Source organism: Hypanus sabinus, chromosome 11, assembly GCF_030144855.1.
Source record: "Hypanus sabinus isolate sHypSab1 chromosome 11, sHypSab1.hap1, whole genome shotgun sequence".
Taxonomy (NCBI): Eukaryota; Metazoa; Chordata; class Chondrichthyes; order Myliobatiformes; family Dasyatidae; genus Hypanus; species Hypanus sabinus.
In genome coordinates this window covers 54846983-54870204 of record NC_082716.1, presented here as the reverse complement: position 1 = coordinate 54870204, position 23222 = coordinate 54846983, and the positions used below count along the sequence as shown (strand labels likewise).

Genomic DNA, 23222 nt, shown 5'->3' with positions numbered 1-23222 from the left:
CCCGTCAACTCTTGCCCCTTTTCCAGTTAACTCTCACGTGGTTAGCTTGTGCACCAGTGTGGAATAGGCTTTTACATGCTCCTTTCATAGGAGTTATTTTATCAACAATGATTTCCAAACGTAGCCCATTTTCCGGAATCTCCACACAATTCTTTATTTTTAAGCAAATCGTTAGTTTTACCTTCAGGACCCTTCATTCTATTAGTTTTCGATTTAAGATCTGCAAGCGATTCCTCTTTGTCCAAACAGCATTTCAAATTCTGCCTCTTCATAGCACACTTTTGAATAACAATAGTGTGTGGGGCACCTTTACATTCCAAATCAACTTGTAATTGATTTGCAGGTACCGTGTTACCAAGCCATTGTCCCTGTAGCCTGGTTACTGCTACTGACATCAATCCAGACTTTAAATTTTCTTCATTCAATTTAAGAACTGCACTTCCCTTTCCCTTCAATAATAATATTCACCTCACCACCTTTTATCTCCTCACTAACTTTTAACACACCTTCGAACACAAACAACTGGGAATTCTCACTTCCCACTAGTACCACGGTTAACCCTTTCTTCACTGAACCAAGTCCATCTGACTCACAAGGACTGCATTCCTTTTCAACTGAATCAAATACCTCAGACTTTTCCTGAGTTCCATTACTAGGTTCAGTACCACGTGCATCCACATCTTGAACACACTCAAATGGGACATCTGCCTCTTCCAGGCTTTCAATACCCGTACCCTTTTCAAATTCTAAGTTCCCCTGATCCTCCCAGTTACTCTCTGGGCAACTCCCTTCTGGAGTAAACTCAACCCCACGGGCTGAAACAACCTCATCTGCCAACCCAGCAGATTTCTTCAAGGTAATGGCTTCCTTTTCATCTAGGACTGCCCTCATTATTTCATTATCGGGAACACATTTAAAATTTTCAACTTCTTCAAACAGTTCTGTCAAGCCAGACAGATCATCCATGTCTAACCCTGGACCTTCTAACAGCCTTATCTGTTTCTCATTTTTACTCCGTGCCTCTATAAATTTCCTCCTGGCTAAGGGCAGGACTACCTCCTCTCCCTTACTCTCTTTCACCTCCCTATTCTCAGTTTTACTACCCTCTAACCCCTCTTGGTACCGGGTCGGTAAAAACGTCTTGGCCAAATCAATACCGGCCTGAATTAAACTGGTCTCGTTCTCAGCTGCCTTTCTCGACATGCTACGAGTGGACGCGCATGCGGGATAGATCTTTGAATCTAGGGGCTGTTCCTCAACACTTACAGGCTGGCTCGGCAGCTCCATGGCTGACCAGACTTCACCACCAGCTAAATCGTTACCCAGAAGGATATCTACGTCTGCTCTCGGAAATTCTGATCGCACCCCTATTTCAACTGGTCCGGATACCAGCTCACAATTTATAATGATCCTATGCAAAGGCACCACTTCTGTCCCTTTTCCTATACCTCGCAAAGCCACCTCTCCAATCTCGGGACCAAAATCTAGTACCGTACTGTGAATCAATGACAGCTCAGCTCCAGTGTTTCTCCAGATCCACACTGGAACTGGTATGTCTCCCTCTTTCACAGACACAGTTCCTTCTGAAATAAATTTCTCAGATCCCTCTCGTATTCTGTCTACCTGGGGCTTTCTCGCTGATCAACACAATACATCCTGTAGGGACTGCTGCTTTCCCTTTTCCTATCTCCTTCCTCGGAGTAAGGCACTTAGATGCAATATGACCCACCTTTCCACAATTAAAACTGGTCAAGCCAGGACATCTCCTGCCGTCTTGCCTTTTCTCCTCCTTAGTTTTACCACTAGCTCCCGGCTGGATCTCTGCCTCAGCTGGCAGGCTTTCTGGTACCGTTCCCACGGTCTCTCTGGTAACTTTTATTTGAGGAAAACTTTGTCTTGTGGGTTAGGGCATATTCATCTGTGAACCTAGCAAATTCGGAGATGGACTTAGTCGGCTTCTCATTAAAATACATCCGGATATCATCCGAAACACAACCTTTAAATTCCTCAAACAAAAGTAACTCCCTGAGATGCCAAAAATCTTCTTCCACCATTTCTGCTGCACACCAATGATCCAAGAGCACACCCTTCTCATAGGCAAACTCTGCATACATCTGATTCCACCCTTTCTTTAAATTTCTGAACTTTTGTCTATAGGCCTCAGGTACCAATTCGTAGGTCCAAAGAATGGCCTCCTTTCTTATAATTCTCAGACTCCTTCTCCTCCATGGACAACGCCGCATATGCCCGTTGTGCCTTCCCTTTTAACACACTTTGTAACAACGCCACCCACTGATCTTTGGGCCACTTCTGACTCACTGCCACCTTTTCAAAATGCAAGAAATAACTATCAACATCCGTCTCCTCGTACGGAGGTACTAACCTAAACTCCCTACTAACATTAAATCTTTCCTCTCGGTCTGACCCTTGAGCTCTTCGCTCTTGCCTTAACTTCTCCAGGTCCATCTCATGTTGCCTCTGTTTCTCCTTCTCCCTTTGATTCTCAGCTCTTTCCCTTTCCTTTTCAGCTCTTTCCCTTTCCTTTTCAGCTCTTTCCTTCTCTTTCTTGGCCCTTTCCTTCTCCTTTTTGGCCCTTTCCTTCTCTTTTTCAGCTGCTTCCAGCTGTTTTAACTTAATTTCATGCTCCCTCTGCTTCTCAGCTCTTTCCTGCTCTAACTCCTTTAGCTGGAGCTCATACTCCCTTTGCTTGTCGGCTCTTTCATTTTCCTTTTCAGCTGCTTCCAGCTGTTTTAACTTAATTTCATGTTCCAACCTTAATTTCTCCAACTCTAACTGAGCCGTCCCACTAGCTGGTGCCTTCTCAGGGATATTTTCTAATACCTCAGCCGAAAACACATTCTTCACAATATAATACAGAGTTATGGCCCTCCACACCTCCTGCTTTTTCATTGACAACCTCACCTCTGTGAGGTTTAGTCCTTTCGCAATATTTATCAAGTCCGACTCCGTGGCAGCCTCTAGCGCCTCCAGAGTCAGGTTTTCTATAAATTTGTCTACGTCCATCTTTGCTGGCTTCCCATCTGGTTACCTGCACAACCAGATCCAAGTTTGGACTTAAAAGCCTGATTTACTGGCCCTCCAATTTGGTATCAAATCCCGGATGAGCCCCCAAGTTATTATGAACCCCGTAACTAGGTCACTTACCAGCAAAGATAGAGAGGTCCGTTGAAGTCTGCTGATACTATTTTTAACAGTATTTATTTGTAAAAATACACAAAAATAATATCATTGCAAATATACAGATAATATACGTCGTCAATACTAAATCTAAAAGTGCGAGTATAATAATAATCAATAAGAAATAAGCTCTTTTGTTGTCTGGGGATAATGTATTGTCCGATGGAAATATAAAGTTCATTCAGTTCATTCAGGCTGCAGCCTTTGAGGACCGCTGGGTTGCAATGGTTGGAGAGAGAGAGAGATTTGGGAGAAAAACTTGCCGAGTTTCTTTTAATGATTTCGATCCGTTGGAGTCTCGTTGTCAGGGCCTTTCACTTGTGGCCTCTCCTTTAGCTAAACCGTTTTTCCATGATGAGCCTGCCAACCCAGGCAAGGGAGGACGCACACGAGCCCCCCACCGGCTGTCGCTATTAAACGCTGTCACGGGATTTCTAGCATTTCTCCTGGTGCGTCTCATGGGGTTGTTCCCCAAACCCTCTTTTATCCTTACTCACGGGGTCTCAGATATCAATCAGGTTGGGATGATACAATCCCTCAACCAGCCCACTGGTTGTCCCCTGAGGGGTTTCAATGGATTTGGGGTTTCAGTACTCAATACACAATTCCGTCTCCAAGAGACAATAGCCGTTATCAGTGGTTTCGTTTCACTGAGGCCAGGTCACATTCCAAACCTTGTGGATTCTGCGTGTCCTGGGTCCCAGACCCGAATTAATAGCGATCTTGGCGATTCTCAAAAAGGAGGGGGCGACTTTGTACCCTTCGGCCCCTCAGAGTTGCGTCACATTCGTAACAGCATATTATAATAACGTGACAATTTGCAAATCCTTTCTTTCTGAACTTTTGCAGGTCAATGCACAGACTGACACAAATTGATCGATTGGACCTGGGTAGTAATGAATTTACAGAACTGGTAAGGATAAATTTAAATAAGTTGAATCAAATTAATCAGGTACCACTAACTCTGGCAATTATCATATACCAAAAGAATAATCAATTCAATATTGTAAAGTCTGTTGGCTCATTTAACATCTGTTTTATATTTAGGTAACTGAGCACTCAAAATATATCTCCTTGTCATGCATCTGTCAACACCAATAGGACTTGACATTGTGGTGTTTGCCGAGCTTGGTAATTAGCTTGCAGATGTTTCATCACGAGTTGAAGTGACATCCTCAGTGCGCTGTTGTCAGTGTTTCTCTCTGGGAGTGCTCACATTTATATAGGCCCCTGTTCACTTGCCTCGGTCCTGATTTGCTGCCCCTTCAGCTGACATTTGAATTCCATTGGCTGACATTTCTTTCGCAAGGGCGACTCTAAGGAAGCTTGTCTCAAGAACCAAGGTACCAGTAAAAAGTAATGTGGTGTGCAGGATCACTTCTGGAGGCTGTAACAAGAACTATGTCACCCAGACAGGATGTAAACTCTCAACTGATTTAGGGGAACACAAAATGGCGGTACGGACGGAGACATGATCCACTGTCGCTGATCTCGTTACGTGAAGACCGAGAAGGACACCAATTTAGCCAGGATACTGGGGAGGCTGTGGCACAGGCAAATGAAGCGGGCTTGCGAATTTTTAGAAGCGTGGTTCTCATCTGATAATTCCGTAAACAAACTTATCATAATAGATGCCACATATGAACCCCTGAGAGCCAAAGAAATGCAAGATAATAGAAATTAAAGGTCAACTGAAGGGGTAGCCGATCAGAACCAAGGCAAGTGAATGGATGCCTATATGAACATGAGCACTTCCGGAGAGAAACACCAACAACTGCGCACTGAAACGGCAGCAAACTCCTCAACCTGAGCTACCAATATTCACCACCATCCCAGACCGATGGAACTGTTTAGAACACTGTTTAATATTAACATCATAAACAGATACGAGCATCCTAGCAAGAAGATTTTTAAAATTGATTTACAACTTTAAAATGTGGATTGATGATCTGGTGTGACTCCGAAAAATAATCAATTTACTGCAAATTCCATTACTACAGAGGAACGTAAAATCTGTCTTTTGCATCTCATTGGGTACAACCCAACTCAATCATGTGTGGCTTTGTTTTATAGCATTTCTTTATGCGATTGTGAATTTGTGGAAAAGGAGAAAATAAAGTGGATAACAGGAGAGACAGGAATATGACAGATAAAAAATGAAGTAGACCTGCAGGGATCTCAGCAACGTGGAGCTGAAGTGGACCTGAAAGAGTGATGGCCCAGAGGACCCTGCAGGGTAAACAAGAAACAGGGATAGACAGAGCAAAGGGGCAACTAACCAAGATGTGCAACAGTAATCGGTCAAGAGCAGGACTGTTGGAATTGAATAGTAATGTGGAGAGTATGAAGACCTGGCGGGGTGAAGCAGATATATCTGTACATAGTGTTAGTGCAAGGTACAAGGATGACATGGACAAGATAGTCCAAAGAGCCTGTTCCCACCCTGTATGACTCCATAGCTCTATATCTAAGTACAGAGGGAAGCAAAGAAAAAGAGAGTGAGAAGTGATAGATTAGGCAGATAGAAAATATAAGAACACAGAACAAGATGAAGAAAGAGAAACTTAGATCTTGAATCTTCCTAATCTACACCTGATTAACTATAGTTTGACAGATCTGGTTCTCTTTCACCTTTCATACCTTTCGTTGTTGTCCTTTTCTTGACTTGTCAAACCAAATGAGCAGAGGTACTTTGGAGAGTATTGGACCACCACAATGAGGAGCCAATAGGGAGTAGACTAGGCTAGAACAAGAAAGGGTTTAGTTAATAGTTTTGTTTTGTGACATCCTCTGTGGAAGAATGGCCATTACCTGAAAAAATTCTTTACTGAGATAGAAAGTGAAACAGTTCCATTTAAATTAGGGCCCTAAATTGAAGCAAAGAAAATACCAACAAATTGAGGTAAGTTAGCTTGCATATTTTGGGAAGCCTCATTAGGAGGCAAGACAGAACTGAAATGCCAGTTATTTCACAAACAGAAATGTGATCCACCCTTGGCAATCAAAAATAATCATGTATAGAATTAGATAGATTAAAAAAGGAATCAAATGAAGTTGTTAGGTAATCTAACAAGCCTGAGGATATGAAGCAGTATAGAGTTCAGCAAAAAACGACCATGAGATTAATAAAGAGAGGAAAAGTATGAGAGTAAGCTTAAAATGAACAAAAATTGAACTGTAAAAATTTCTATAAGAAGGGGAAAAGGAAATGATAAGTGAAAGCATGATGTAGTTAGAAACAGGAGATTTTATGATAAAATAGGGTCTTTTAAGAGCCTCTCAGGTACATGGACCTTAGAAAATTAGAGGGCTATGCTCTAGGGAAACTCTAGACAGTTTCTAGAGTAGGTTACATGTTATTGATAATAAATTCTGCAGGTAAGAAGGTGACAAATGTAGCCCCCATTATTTAAAAAAAGGAAGGAGTGTAAAGGAACTACAACAGCTAATCTAGCGTTGGCTATATGGAAAATGCTTAACTCTACTGTAATGTACCTGATAAGAGGATGCGTAAAAATGTTAGCAGGATTAGAAAATGTTGACGTGAATTTATGGAAGGGAAATCATATTTGACAAATGTATTGGGAATTGTTTGTGGATGTAATTGGAGGGATTGATCATGGAGAATAGGCAAATATGTTGTATTTGAATATTCAGGTGATATTTGATTGTCTTGAGTAAATAGAGTGTAAGCCATGGTACTGAGGGATTGAAAATTGATTGATATACAGAAAACAAAGAGTAGTTCTAAATGGATCCTGATTTCTGTGATAGGTAGTGTTCTGTAGGAACAAAGGTATCAGGCCTGAAGCTCCAGCTCTTTAACAGTGATCTGGAGCAAGGAACTAAATGCCAGATTTCTAAATTTGCTCTTGGCACGAAGCTTGGGACTGAGCAGAATGCAAAGGAACATTGAGGCAACTTGGGTAAGCAGAGTACATGGACACAAATGTAGGTGAAGATGAGGTGTAATGTAGATAAATATGCAGTTATGCACTTACTAAGGAAAAAGAGAAGGCTGAAATGTTAATGAATGTGCGGAATCGGTGACAGACCGCTTAGTAAAGTGCATTGGGGATGTCACCATGATTAACCACTACACTGTCAGGGCAAACCAGAAACCATGGCTGACAGATGAGGTTCATGCACTGCTTAAGGGTCAGATCAGGGCACAGGATGACTGTAAGGTCAGCAAGAGTCAAAGGGAAGGCAAAGTGTGAGTATGCACAGGAAATTTGCAAGCACCTTTGTGACACCAGGGACACGCGGAGCATGTGGCAAAGTATACAAATCCACCCTGCTCGTAATGACAATGATGCCGCCCTTCCTAACAGGCTGAATGCTTTCTATGTGCAATTGACCAATGGAATGATGTGAGATTGAGAAAGGCTTACTTCTCTTCCTGAAGAGCAGGCCGCAGCGGAGGTGAGGAGAACTCTCACCAGGGTAAATCCATGGGCCAGACAATATACCCAGTCAGTGCTGAGGGACTGTGTGGCCCAGCCAACAAAATTCTTAATGGATATCTTTAATATCTCTCTGAAGCAATTCACTGTCCCTGCAGGCTTCAAGGCAGTCACCATCATCCTGGTGCCCAAGAGAGCAACGGTAACTGCTAAACAATTACTGCCCAGTGTCACTGACCTCAACAATCATGAAGTGCTTTGAGCTTCTGGTAATGGATCTTATGAAATCCTTCCTTCCAGCTACATAAGGTCTTTTTCAGTTTGCCTGTTCAAACCAGTCCACTGATGATGCCATAGTCTTGGCCCGGCCACTTATAAAGCAATGCCTCATACATCAGGATGTTGTTCACCCACTTCAGCTCCACGTTTAACCCTCAGACGATGGTGGGTTAACTGTCCTCGTTGGGACTCAACACCCTTCACTGTAACTGGGTTACCAGCAGCAACATCGCAACTTCATCACGCTGAGCACTGAGAACTGAGCAGCGTTCACACTACTGATGCACGACTGCACCGCCAGATTCAGCTCAAACAGGAGCGTCATCAAGTTCACTGATGATCAAGTTCACAGCTTCATCAGCAACAATGAATCGGCATACAGAGGAGGCAGAGAGGCTTGACAAATGGTCAAGAACACAACCTGAGTCTCACTGTGGACAAAACAAAAGAGATGATTGTAGCCATCAGGAAGGCACAGGTTGACCTCTTTCCATTGCACATCAATGGCTCTGCCATGGAGAGAGTGAAGAGCACGTGGTGAATGATCTAACTTGGACCCACGGCACCTCCTCACCAGTCAAGGAGACACAGCAGTGTCTATGCTTTCTGAGGAGATTGAGGTGTGCAAGGCTCCCCGTCCCCATTCTAACAACTTCCTGCAGGAGCACCATCGAGAGGGTCCTGTCTGGCTGCATCACCGTGTGGTATGGAAGCTGCAAAGCATCAGACCGCAAGACCCTACAGAGGGTAGTAAAATCTGCCAAGATGGTCATCAAGGTCTCTCTCCACACACCACCTCCCCATTCCAATTTATGACATTCACTGGGAAGGGTGTAGATAAAGGGCTCAGAGCATTTGTTCAGGATTCCTACCACCTATTCCATAATCTCTTCGAGCCGCTACCATCAGGAAGGAGGTACAGAAGCTCTCGGACCGCCAGACTGGGTAACAACTTTGTTCCTCAGGCTGTGAGACAAATGAATACCCTGCCTCCACTGAGGTCCTGTCACTAGGACAGCGAGCTGTTCACTGTTTACCCCTGCTGTGCTTTACATTTTGTAAAATTGTCATTCTGCATTTTGAAGTATATTTTATTAAGTTATATATAGTATAAGATTTTGGTTTATGTGCTGTGTGTGATATATGTTGTGTGGGTGCACTGTGGTCCAGAGAAATGTTGTTTCATTTGGTTGTATATATGTACAGTCAGACAATAATAAACTTGAACTTCGGATAAGTGATCTGGAAGCCCACATTATACCACTTACTGAAATAAAGCATACAGAAAGCTGTTATGAAGATGAATTGTGTGTTGGCCTTCTTTGCAAAAGTTCTGAAAACAGAAGTGATATAAGACTTTGGTAAGACCTTTGAGGACTATTATATGAAATTCCAGTTAAAAAATCTCTCCCCTCCCCTTTTCTTCTATTCCCCACTGGTGTCTTACTCTTCTCACCTGCCTGTCATCTCCCCCTGGATGCCCCTTCTCTTTCTCCTGTGGTCCACTCTCCTCTCCTATCAAATTCCTCTCTTTCCAGCCCTCTACCTTTCCCACCCACCTGGCTTTCCCTATCACCTTCTAGTTTTCCTCCTTCCCCTTCCCCAATATTTTTATTCTGGCATCTTCCTCCTCCCTTTCCAGTCCTGAAGAAGGGTCTCGGCCCAAAATATTGACTGTTTATTCATTTCTTGACCTGCTGGGTTCCTCCAGCATTTTGTGTGTGTTGGTATGAAATTTTGGTCTCCTTTGCTAACAGAGGATATATTTAGAACAAATGCTCCATAGAGGGAATGCAACAAATTCACAGGCATGGTAGGATTGTCAGATAAGGAGAGATTGGGTCAACTGGATCTGTATTCACTGGAGTTTTGAAGAATGTGAAAAGTACATAATTTTGACAAGGTTCAACAGGTTCAACTTTCCCCAACCGAGGATGCTGGAGCCAGCTGTCTAAGGATACAGGGTGAAATGTTTAGGCTTGAGATGAGTAGTTAGTTCACTCAGTTGGTGAAAAACCTATGTAATTCTCTACTACAAAAACTGAAAGACAAGTTGGTATAACTTCAAGGAAACGGTAGCTTTTCAGACCAAAAGGCATTAAGGGGTAAGGGGAATGCACCATAATCATAATCATATATTATCTGACAGAACAGGCTAGTCAGGAAGAGATGACAAGCTCATGGATGTCATGGTATCCATTTTCAGTGTGCCTGAAATATACTGTTACTCCCATTATCTCCATTCTTGCTCCAAGTACATTTGGCAAAGATATTTGCATTTTCTCTCTGTTCTGGATATCACCCAAAGTGTACTTAAAGATGAGTGATCTGTGGTGTAATCATTTTTTTAATAAATAGAAAAATGAAAAAATGAGATTTAGTTTCACTCTTCTTGGAAAATTGCGAAATGTATTATTTACATGGGCTTCTTCTGCCAGTATTTTGAATATTATACCGTTACTTTAAAAACATAGTAAGACTAGAATTTATTATTTTATTTGATGCATCAAAATGGTATACTTCTCAAAAGGAATGTTAATGATACTAAACAGTTGACTTGATTTCGTTAAGTTTCTATGTTTTGCATCAGTAGTGAGCAACAGAGATGCCTGTGTTATTTTAAATAATTCAGGAAACTGATTTTGCGATGCCTTTCTTGACCTTGCTGAATCTTGCAACTTCAGAGACTCCGCTCATTAATATTCCAATGTTCTTATTATAAGAGAGTGTAGAATCAACGCTGTTGAAGCAGGTTCCTTAAAGGGAAATTACAGTTTCAGTTGCTAATATATTTCCCTAATTTGAATTTTCATTACATTTTACAGCATTTAATGATGTTAATATAATTTTAATGTATATCGTCAGGTGTCATATGACGTTATAGAGTTGCACAGCATAGATGGGCCCTTCAGCCCATCACATTCATGCCATCCATCATGCTTTGCTGTACTAATCACGCTTGCCTGTATTAATTCCATATTCCCCTCTGCCCTGCTCATTAAGATGACTCTCAAATTTTGTTTCTCTTTCTGCCTCACCACCTCCTCTGGCAGCTTATTCCCGATGCCAGCTATTCTTTGTGTGATAAATTTAACAGTTTCCCTTGAAAATATCCTCCCTCTCAACTTAAATCTATACATATTACTTTTAAACATCACTACATAGGAGCAGTCACTGACTATCTTACCTCATGCCACCTCTCAGCCTCCTTCGCTTCATAGAAAATAGACCGACCCGATCCAACCTCTCCAATCCTGCAAAATCCTTGAATTTCTTTTCTGTACCCTCTTAGCTTAATTAGCTCCAGCTTTTGCACAACTATAATATGAAGTCGCAAATCTTAAACTCATTGCCTCAGCCAATGTAGGCAAACACCTTCCTCACCACTCTGTCAACTTACTTTCCTATTTTCAGGGATCGTTGTACTTACACCCCAAAGTCATTCTGTTCAACAACACTCTATATGTCTGCCCGGGTTTAGCTTCACAAAATGCAACAATTTTGCAGTTATCTGAGTTGTACTCTATCAGCCACACCCTTGCTTTATTTCTCAAATGATCTGTAGCCAATTGTAAGCTTATATGATCTTCACTGTCCATCATACAAACAAATTTAGCATTACCTGCAAACTTACTAATCATGCTGTTTGCATTTACGCCCAAATCATTAATATAGATGGCAAACAGGAAAAAAGACCCAGCACCAATCCCTCAGGTGCATCCATTGGCCACAGGTCTCCATTCTGAAAAGTGACCCTTCCCTACTACCCCCTGACTCTTCCACTGAAACGGCATCAAATTGTCTTGCTCACCCTGCCCATGTGTTCTAACATTTCAAACCAGCCAACCATGTGGGACTTTATGAAAGGCCTTGCTAAAGTCCATGTAAACAAGATGAACCATGTCTATCCTCATTGGTCCTCTTGGTCACCTCATAAAATCTGCGAGACATTATTTACTACACAGAAAGCCATGCTGCCATCTCAACTTGGTCCTTATATTTCCAAATATTTCCAAATAATCTGCCCCTCGGAAGGTCTTGCAATAATCTAACTATCATGGATTTCAGGCTCACTGGCCTGTAGTTCCCCAGCTTATTCCTGCTGCTCTTTAATAAATACACATTACCTGCCCTCCCGTCTTCTGGTACCTCACCAATGACTAACAAAGGTACAAAAATTGCTGCCAGGGCCCCAGCAATCTCCTCCCTTGCTTTCCATAACATCATAGGATAAACCCGGTCAGGTCCTGGGTAATTACCCCACCTTTATGTATTTCAGGAGCTCCACCTCCTCCTTTGTCATGTTGATCTGCACCCGGACATCCCTGTTCTCTCTCAATTCACCACGTCCTTCTCTGTGTCATGGAAGTACAGACAAGAACTATAAATTTGGAAGCTTGATCATCTATTGACGATTATCCTCCCTCCCTCCCTCACTCACTCACCAGCTACTCTTCTGATCAAATCAAGTCACTTTTATTGTCATTTTGACCATAACAGCTATGTACGGTATGTAGTAAAAATGAGACAACGTTTTTCAGGACCATGGTGTTACATGACACAGTACAAAAACTAGACTGAACTATGTAAAAAAACAACACAGAAAAAGACTACAGACCTACCCAGGACTGCATAAAGTGCACAAAACAGTGCAAGCATTACAATAAATAATAAACAGGACAATAGGGCAAGGTATCAGTCCAGGCTCTGGGTATTGAGGGGTCTGATAGTTTGGGGGAAGAAACTTACTTAGTCTGGTCGTGAGAGCCCGAATGCTTCGGTGCCTTTTCCCAGATGGCAAGAGGAAGAAGAGTTTGTATGAGGGGTGCGTGGGGTCCTTCATAATTCTGTTTGCTTTTCGGATGCAGCGTGTAGTGTAGTGTAAATGTCCATAATGGCGGGAAGAGAGACCCCAATGATCTTCTCAGCTGACCTCACTACCTGCTGCAGGGTCTTGCGATCCAAAATGGTGCAATTTCCGAACCAGGCAGTGATGCAGCTGCTCAGGATGCTCTCAATACAACCCCTGTAGAATGTGATGAGGATGGGGTGGGGGGGGGGGTGGGAGATGGACTTTCCTCAGCCTTTGCAGAAAGTAGAGATGCTGCTGAGCTTTCTTTGCTATGGAGCTGGTGTTGAGGGACTGGGTGAGATTCTCTGTCAGGTGAACACCAAGAAATTTGGTGCTCTTTATGATCTCTACCGAGGAGCCGTTGATGTTCAGCGGGGAGTGGTCGCTCCATGCCCTCCTGAAGTCAACAACCATCTCTTTTGTTTAGTTCACATTCAGAGACAGATTGTTGGCTCTGCACCAGTCCATTAGCCACTGCACCTCCTCTCTATAAGCTGACTCGTTCTTGCTGATGAGACCCACCACGGTCGTGTCATCGGTGAATTTGATTATGTGGTTCGAGCTGTGTATTGCAGCACAGTCGTGGGTCAGCAGAGTAAACAACAGTGGACTGAGCACACAACCCTGGGGAGCCCCTGTGCTCAGTGTGATGGTGTTGGAGATGCTGCTCCCGATCCGGACTGACTGAGGTCTCCCAGTCAGGAAGTCTAGGATCCAGTTGCAGAGGGAGGTGTTCAGGCCCAGTAGGCTCAGCTTTCCAATCAGTTTCTGAGGAATGATTGTGTTGAATGCTGAACTGAAGTCTATGAACAGCATTCAAATGTATGTGTCTTTTTTGTCCAGGTGGGTTAGGGCCAGGTGGAGGGTGGTGGCAATGGTGTCATCTGTTGAGTGGTTGGGTTGGTACGCAAACTGCAGAGGGTCCAGTGAGGGGGGCAGCAGGGTCTTGATATGCCTCATAACGAGCCTCTCGAAACACTTCATGATGATGGATGTAAGTGCAATGGGATGGTAGTCACTTAGGCAGGACACTGAAGACTTCTTTGGCACGGGGACGATGGTGGCGGCCTTGAAGCACGTTGGAATGGTGGTGCTGCTCAGGGAGATGTTGAAGATGTCAGTTACAACATCTGCTAGCTGGTCTGTACATCCTCTGAGCACTCTACCAGGAATATTGTCTGATCCAGCAGCCTTCCAGGGGTTGACTCTGCACAGGGTTCTTCTCAAATCGGCCACAGTGAGACACAGCACCTGGTCATTCGTAGGAGGGGTGGACTTCCTCACTGCCATGTCATTTTCTGCCTCAAAATGGGGTAGAAGTTATTCAGCGCGTCTGGGAGGGAGGCACCACCCGCACAGTCAGGTGATGCTGTCCTGTAATTGGTGATGTCCTGGATGCCCTTCCACATGCGCCTCGTGTTGCCACTGTTCTGGAAGTGGCTGTGGATTCACTGGGTGTGTGCACGCTTTGCCCCTCTGATGGCCTGCGACAGTTTGGCCCTTGCTGTTGTTGGGGCTGCCTTGTCGCCTGCTCTGAAGGCAGAGTCATGGGTCTTCAGCAGCGCACGCACCTCTGCTGTCATCCATGGCTTCTGGTTAGCGCGTATAGTGATGGTCTTGGACAGAGTAACATCATCAACGCACTTGCTGATGCAGCTGGTCACTGATACTGTGTACTCCTCTCAGATGGTATATATTAACTCTAAGTTAATGTAGAATCTTATAGGATTCTCCTTTGCCTTGTCTGCCAGTGAAGTCTCATGGCACTTTTTGCCTTCCTAATTTCCTTCCTATGTCTCTTATTCTCCTCAGGGGACTCATTCAATCCCAGCTGCCTGTGCTTGACATGTACCTAATTTTTCCTGACCAGATGCTTAATGTCCTTTGTGAATCACAGTTCCTTAACCTTGCTGGCCTTGCCCTTCATGCTAACAGGCGCATGCTGTCCTGGAACATGCAAACAGCCTCTCTGATTCAACTTTTTTTTTGCAAATTTCTGTTTGACGGCGGCAAAATTAGACTTCCACTAATTTGGCACTCAGAATTATGGTCCCTGAACCCAAAATAGGCCACTTGACGCATCACATACAGGAGGGAATCTGCAGATGCTGGAAATCCAAGCAACGCACACAAAGTGCTAGAGGAACTCAGCAGGCCAAGCAGCATCTATGGAAAAGAGTACAGTCAGTGTTTCAGGCCGAGGCCCTTCATCGGGACTGCAAAATATAGATGAGAAATCAGAGTAAGAATGTGGAGGGAGAGGAGGAAGAAACACAAGGTAGTAGGTGACTCTGGGAAGGGGGAGGAATGAAGTAAGAGGCTGGGAAATTGATTGGTGAAAGAGAAGAAAGGCTGGGAAAGGGGAATCTGATAGAAGAGGACAGAGAGCCATGGAAGAAAAAGGGGGCGGAGCACCAGAGGGAAGGAGGTGATGGACAGGTAAGGAGATAAGGTGAAAGGGAAATGGAAATGGGGAATGGTGAAGGAGGAGGGGTGCATTACCAGAGGTTTGAGAAATCAATGTTTGTGCCATCAGGTTGGAGGCTATCGAGATGGAATATAAAAAGTTGCCCCTCCAACCTGAGTGTGGTCCCATTGCGACAGTAGAGGAAGCCATGGACTCTCATGTGGAATCAAAAAGGGCGGCCATTGGGAGATCCTGCTTTTTCTGACAGAGCGTAGATGCTCGGCCAAGCGGTCTCCCAATCTGCATCAGGTCTCACCGATATACAGCAGGCCATACCGGGAGTGCCGGATGCAGTAGATGATCTTGTAGGTGAAGTGTCAGCTCCCCTGAAAGGACTGTTTGGGGCTGTGAGTGGTAGTGAGGGAAGAGGTAAGGGGGTAGGTGCAGCACTTGTTCCAGTTGCAAGGATAAGTGCCAGGATGGAGATCAACAGGGAGGGACAAATGGACAAGAGTGTCACACTGGGACTCCACTTCCCATTCCAACATGTCAGTCCATGGCCTTCTCTACTGTTAAGATAAGGTCACACCCAGGTTGAAGGACAGCAGAGCTCCTTACCTGCCATTCACCTCCCTTCTTCCCGCTTTTCTTTCCTTCAATCGGGTTTCTCCTGCTCCAGCCCTGTATCTCTTTCATCGATCAACTTCCCAGCTCTTTACTTCATTCCTCCCCTCCCCTTCCCAGTTCCACCTATCATCTACTACCTTGTATTTCTTCCTCTCCTTCCCCCCACTTTCATACTCTGAGTCCTCATCTTTTTTTCCAGTCCTGATGAAGGGTCTCGTCCTGAAACATCGACTGCAGTTTTTTCCAGAGATGCTGTCTGGCCTGCTTAGTTCCTCCAATATTTTGTGTGCTTTGCCCACTGACACATCAACCACTTGCCCAGTCTTATTTCCAAAGAGGAGATTAAACGTGGCCCCTTTCCTGCAGGGAAACGACATATTTATTCAGAAGAGCCACAAAGTAATGTTGCATCTCTACAAAACCCTGGTTAGACCTCACTTGGAGTGTTGAGTTCAGTTCTAATCACCTCATTATAGCAAGGACATAAAAGCTTTAGAGAGAATGGAGAAAAAAAATTAGCAGGATGCCGCCCGGATTAGAGAGTAAATCTTATGAGGAAAGGCTGAGCAAGTTAGAGCTTTTCTCTTTGGAGCGAAGGAGGATGAAAGGTGACTTGATGAATATGTATTGAATTCAAGTTTTATTGTCACTCAACCATACATGAATACCCATGAATATGGCCAAACAAGATAGTGTCACTCTAGGGGCAATGTGCAAACCACAGTAGCAACTGTCACACAGCACAAAGCACACATTGTGCATACAAGACAGCAAAGACATGTAAGATGTCAGTAAAAATATAGCCACGCCAAAAAAAGGTCCAGACTCTGAGTCCGTGAATGCCTCAGAGATCTGTAGTCAACCACAGTACTGCTTCTCTGAGGCTGACTGAACACTGGGAGTCAGCAACAACTCTCTAGCCCGGACACCACACCACAGCACCCCGGCGCAGTGCACCGGCTCTGACGCCGCTCTCCGGGTGGCTGGAAACAGGTGACACCACGGCTTGAGGCCTAGTCCTCACTACAGCTGAAGCCACACAGCTCACTCGCTGTTCACCAATAAATCAGTGAATTGGACTTGCAGCATTCCACATTAACAATGTCCTAAAGGGTCTCGCAATCACTAGTGAAGTGACTAGGGTGGTCACTCACTGTTAGATCACACGCCTCCTTCGCACACCAGCTCCTCCACGCACCACTCCTCGGTTTCTTTGGCAATAAGCAATTTGCTCATGGGGTAGATCTGCAGTTCTTTATGTCGAGCAGGATGCTGCGATCATAAAAGTTACATTTAGAAAGGATGGTTGCACCCTTAGTTGACCCCATACAAACTGCTACGATCAAACGTACTGGAAGCCCGGCAACCTTACCGGAAGATAAGAAGTATAGATAGAGAGACCAGTGCCTTTATCCCAGGGTGGCAATTGCTAATACTTTTAAGATGATTGGAGGAAAGCACAGGGGTATTGTCAGAGGTAGGCTTATTACACAGAATGGTTGGTATGTGGAACAGACTGCCGGGGGTGGTGGCAGAGGCAGACACATTAGATACATTTAAGAAGCTCTTAAGTAGGCACATGGATGAAAGAAAAATGAATGACTATGTGGGAGAGAAGTGTTGGATTGATCTTGGAGTACATCAAAAGGTCAGCACAACACTGTGGGCAGAAGGGCCTGTAGTGTCATACTGTTCTATGGGCCATACAAAACTTTTCTGGGCCAACAAAATTCTGCCAGGTCAAATCCCTGAGTATTATGTCAGTCCTATCCAATATCTGGGAAGTTTAAATCATCTAGTATTTAAACCCGTTCACCACTGCACTTCCTCTGCCTGCTTAGAGATGTAGGTGCTCCTTGCAGCAAGGAGACAATGCACCACTTTAGAAGCTTGTGTGTGTCCTCGACGGACAGAGTCCATCATCACTGTCGCTCGCTCAGGTTTGATCTTCCCTGTTGTACAACAGAGCCACTCATAGTGTCACTGATCTGATGACAGCTATTGTTATCCATCTCAAGTCTATTTCACACCCACCCCACCCTACCCCCTCTCTCCAAGATTATCTATCCAAGATGGTATACTTGTTAGACCATAAGATGTAGGAGCAGAATTAGGCCATTTGGCCCACCGAGTCTGCTCTGCCGTTCATCATGGCTGATCCATTATTCCTCTCAGCCCCAATCTGCTGCCTTCTCCCTGAGCAATCAAGAATTTATCAATCTCTGCCTTAAGTATACATACAGACCTGGCCTCCACAGCTGCCTGTGACAGCGAATTCCACAGATTGACCACTCTCTGGCTAAAGAAATTCTTCCTCATCTCCATTGTAAAAGGACACCCCTCTTTTCTGAGGCTGTGTCCTCTGGTCTTAGACACTCCCACCATAGGAAACTTCTTCTCCACATCCATTCAATCCACACCTTTCCCCATTCGATAGGTTTCAATGAGGTCACCCCTCATTCTTCTGAATTCCAGTGAATACAGCCCAGAGCCACCAAATGCTCTCAAGCCAGGAATAATTTTTGTAAACCTCCTTTGAAGCCTCTCCAGTTTCAGACATCCTTTCTCAGATAAAGGGCCCAAAACTGCTCACAATACTCCAAGTGAGGCCTCACCAGTGCTTTATAAATTCTCAACAGTACATCCTTGCGTTTATATTCTAGTTCTCTTGAAATCAATGCTAACATCATTTGCCTTACTCACCACAGACTCAACCTGCAAATTAACTTTTAAGGACTCCCAAGTCCCTTTGTGCCTCAGCTTTATTTTTGTATTTTCTGTCCATTCAGAAAATAGTCAATCTTTTCATTTCTTCTACCAAAGTGCATGACTGTACGCTTCCCGACATTGTATTCCAGCTGCCACTAAGTCCTTCTGTAGCCTCTCTACTTGCTCCAAACTTACCCCTCCATCTATCTTCATATTGTCTGCAAACTTTGCAACAAGCCATCAATTCCATCATCCAAAACATTAGCATACAGCATAAAAAGGATTGGTCCCAACACAGAGCCATGTAGAAGATCACAAGTCACTGGCAGCCAACCAGAAAAGGCTCGCTTTATTGCCACTCTTTGCCTCCTGCCTGTCAACCACTGCTTTTTCCATTGCAGAATCTTCCCTGTAGAACCATAGACTCATAACTTGTTAGGCACCCTCATGTGTGGCACCTTGTCAAAAGCCTTCTGAAAATCCAAGTAAACAACATCCACTGACTCTCCTTTGTCTATCCTGCCTGTTATTTCTTGAAAGAATTCCAACAAATTTGCCAGGCAAGATATTCCCTTGAGGAAACAATGCTGACTACAGCCTATTTTACCATTTGCCTTGAAGTCACATACTTAACAACTGACTGCAACATCTTCCCAACCACTGAGGTCAGACTAACTGGCCTATAATTTCCTTTCTTCTGCCTCTCCCCCTTGAAGAGTGGAGTGATGTTAGGGAGGGGATTAAACATGGGGGAATCCTGGGGTTTACTTATTCTACTGGCTGAATTTGCAATGATCATCTCCCTGAAACTTTTACCTCTGACACTTTCTGCCTCCAATATGCTCCTTAGTGAGTCTAGCTATAGCTCCAACTTGATTCACACAGTTTTAGAGGAGCTGCAGTTGGAAACTCCCCTATGAATGTCGTTGTCAAAGACACGACTTCTCCCTGCTCTCCCACAGTTCACAGGAAGGCCATACTAGTCCAGTAACCACCATTTCAGCCTCATTCCTACCTGCATCTCTACTGGATGGGCTACCACTTTTGCACAGGTAGGACTTTTGACAAAACTTGCTTAACCTTTTGTCATTCAAACCACAAATCAAAGTTGAAGTTGGGACCTTTGATTTAAGTGTTAAATTAATTTCAATTTCATCGAAATTTTGAAGTTTATGTGGAACTATTAAGCATATTTGGAAAGACCCTGGAACATTTTGTCCAAGGCAATTGCTAATTTTTGCTGAAAATAAAAAAAATTATGGAAATACTCAAATGAAGTGGCAACTGTGGACAAAGTTGGTTCACATTTCAGGTCAATGAGTTATGTCAGAACTCTTAATGTAGAATGTATTAAGAAGTACGAAGGTATGAAAAGATTGTAAAGGAAAATGGAATCAAGTACCTTACGATCTGCATTTATGAAGTTATTCATATGTATCTGAGTATATTGAGAAGACATTTTTGATTCTATTTCATTGCCAGGTGTTCTATTGCAATGCCAGAGGAGTTTTAATGGTACTTAAAGCAAAGACTCTTCTCATTAAATCAAGCGTTGTTGCTTCAGTGTTACTTCAGTATTCTAATTCACAGTAGGTGGCAATTTCAAAAGGTACATTTAATGTCAGAGAAACATATACAATATACATTGTACATCCTGAAATTCTTTTTCTCTGCAAACATCTACAAAAACAGAGGAGCGCCCCAAAGAATGAATGACGGTTAAATTTTAGAACCCTGAAGCCCCCCCCCAGCTCCCCTCTTTCATGTATTGGCAGCAGCAAGGCAACAATCCCCCCCCACCCCCACCAACAAAAAGCATCTGCACCCTCTACCGAGCACTCAAGTGTGCAGCAAAACATCAATAAAGACACAGACTTGCAGTGCCCCAAAGACTATTCGTTCACCCGGTATTCAACACACCACAGGCTCTCTCTCTCCCCCTAATAAGGGGAAAGAGGTGTCCCCGTTTCACAGCGAGAGGGGAGACTTAACAAACAACTCGCTGATTTACGATGTTAAAAGCCTGCTGCATCGCTTTTCCCAAGCTCTGCACCCAGAGAGTCGGCTGCAGAAAGTCTTCACCCAGAGAGTCTTCAGGCATGCAAACCACGACAGCCAACCTGCTGCTCCCGATGTTCCATGTTCTCCCGCACCGCTTCAGTCAGGGGCACCGGCCTAGAATCAGCACGTCTCCAGAGCCACGGAGATCTGGAACCCTGAAGGTGCGCTGGTCTTCCAGGCCGCAACTTTGGGATATCAAAAAGCAGCCGGTCGTGAGGCCCTGAGAGCGGGTCCCATTCCCACAAGAAACCAAGGTCAGAGAGTAACTCCAGGTCAGGGTCTTCAGAAGAACCTTGAAAAGGTAAAAAAGTGAACTTCACTTTAAGAGTGGGATTATGCATTTCTCTGGAACAAATATGGATTGCAATAAGAACCAATCTACAATTTTTTTTAACTTTCTAAGCTCCATTCAGTAATATTTAACTCTCCTGCCCCCTCCCTCCACCTATCACCTGCTAGTTTTTGCTTCACGTGGAACCATAGAACATTAGAGCACAGAAACAGGCCTTTTGGCCCTTCTTGGCTGTGCCAAACCATTTTTCTGCTTAGTCCCACTGACCTGCACCTGGCCCATATCCCTCCATACCCCTCTCATTCATGTACCTGTCCAAGTTATTTTTAAATGTTAAAAGTGAGCCTGCATTTACCACTTCATCTGGCAGCTCACTCCACACTCCCACCACTCTCTGTGTGAAGAAGCCCCCCCCAATGTTCCCTTTAAACTTTTCCCCCTTCACCCTTAACCTATGTCTTCTGGGTTTTTTTTCTCCCCTAGCCTCAGTGGAAAAAGCCTGCTTGCATTCACTCTATCTATACCCACCATAATTTTACATACATCTTCCCTCCTCCTCAGACTGGTTTTCGTCACTCCACTTGAAGGGTCTTGATCGACTATCCGTCTCTCTGCACAGATGCTGCCTGAAACATTGGGTTCTGTCAGCATTTTGTGTATTGCTCTAGATTCCAGCATCTGCAGCCCCTTGTGTCTCCTGGCTGACAAGTTTGCCGAGCTGCTAACTGTGACTTAATCTATTATTCATTAGTCATGAGTCATTGGGACATACTGAGGCCAAAAATGCTTTATGAATTGTATTCTTTGCATATTTATGATACAAGGATCTTCCTTGCTCATTTTTAACTGACCTTGGATAGCAGGTAACTCACACAAAATGCTGGTGGAACGCAGCAGGCCAGGCATCTGCGTTTCACTAGCATTTTATGTGTGTTCCTTGAATTTCCAGCATCTGCAGATTTCCTCGTGTTTGGATAGCGGGTCATCGATTCGCGGCGGCTTGGTTTTTAGAGTAGTGGTAATCAGTGATCGGAAGCATGAGAAGCCGTAGCTCACTCAGACTTGCTGATTGAGTACATAAGACCATAAGATATAGGAGCAGAATTAGGCCTTGTGCCCCATCGGGTCTGCTCTGCCATTTCATCATGGCTGATCCATTTCTCTCAGCCCCAATCTCCTGCCTTCTCCCTTATCCCCTCATGCCCTGATCAGTCAAGAATCTATCAACCTCTGCATTGAATGTACCCAATGACCTGGCCTCCACAGCCTCCTGTAGCAACAAATTCCACAGATTTACCACTTTCTAGCTAAAGAAATTCCTCCTCATCTTTGTTCTGAATGGACGTCCCTCTATTCTGAGGCTATATCCATTGACCTTAGACTCTCCCACCATAGGAAGCATTCTCTCCATATCCACTCTATTGAGGCTTTTCAATATTTGATAAATTTCAATGAGATCCCCAATCATTCTTTTGAATCCCTTTGGACACTCTTGAAAATTAGCACATCCTTTCTTACAAAAGGTGTCCAAAACTGCTCACGATATTCCAAGTGAGGCCTCACCAGGCGCCTTATAAAATCCTAACATTACAACTTTGCTTTTATATTCTAGTCCTCTCAAAATGAATGCCAACATTTCATTTGCCTTCCTCACCACTGACTCAACCTGCAAATTAACCTTCAGGGAATCCTGCATGAGGACTCCTAAGTCCCTTTGCACCTCAGATTTTTGAATTTTCTCCCCATTTAGAAAATAGTCTGCACTTTCATTTCTTCTACCAAAGTGCATGGCCGTACACTTCCTGACGCTGTATTCCATCTGCCACTTCTTTGCCCATTCTCCTAATCTGTCCCTCTGTAGCCTCTTTGCTTTCTCAAAACTACCTGTGCCTCCACCTATCTTCATATTGTTTGCAAATTTTGTGACAAATCCATCAATTCCGTCATCCATTTTATTAACATGTAATGTAAAAAGAAGTGCTCCCAACAGAGACCCCTGTGGAACACCTCTAGTCACTGGAAACCAACCAGAAAAGGCTCCCTTAATAAAAAAGAGAAAATTTGAAGATGCTGGAAATCCAGGCAACACACACAAAATGCTGGAGGAACTCGGTAGACCAGGCAGCATCTATGGAAAAGAGTGCAGTCAACGTTTTGTGCAGAGACCCTTTATCAGGACTGGGGAAAGAGATTAACAGCCAGAGTAAAGAAAGTGGGGGGGGGGGGGGGCACGATGGAAGAATCACTAGGTGTTAGGTGAAACCGGAAGGGGGAGAAGTAAAGTAAAGAGCTAGAAAGTTGATCGGTAAAAGAGATAAACGGCTGCAGAAGGGGGAATCTGATAGGAGAGGACAGAAAGCCATGGATGGAAGAAAATGGAGAGGAGCACCA

The 23222-nt window shown here is 44.1% G+C and overlaps 1 protein-coding gene across 3 annotated transcripts in view; it reads left to right on the top strand.

Moving 5' to 3' along the window:
- The window catches only part of lrrc7 (leucine rich repeat containing 7), a 247808-nt gene that overhangs the window by 54748 nt on the left and 169838 nt on the right, over nt 1-23222 (top strand). For all 3 annotated transcript variants that reach the window (XM_059983603.1, XM_059983601.1, XM_059983602.1), the window contains exon 6: nt 4048-4111. In XM_059983603.1, the coding sequence (XP_059839586.1) occupies nt 4048-4111 (64 nt within the window). The remainder of the gene's footprint in view (nt 1-4047; nt 4112-23222) is intronic.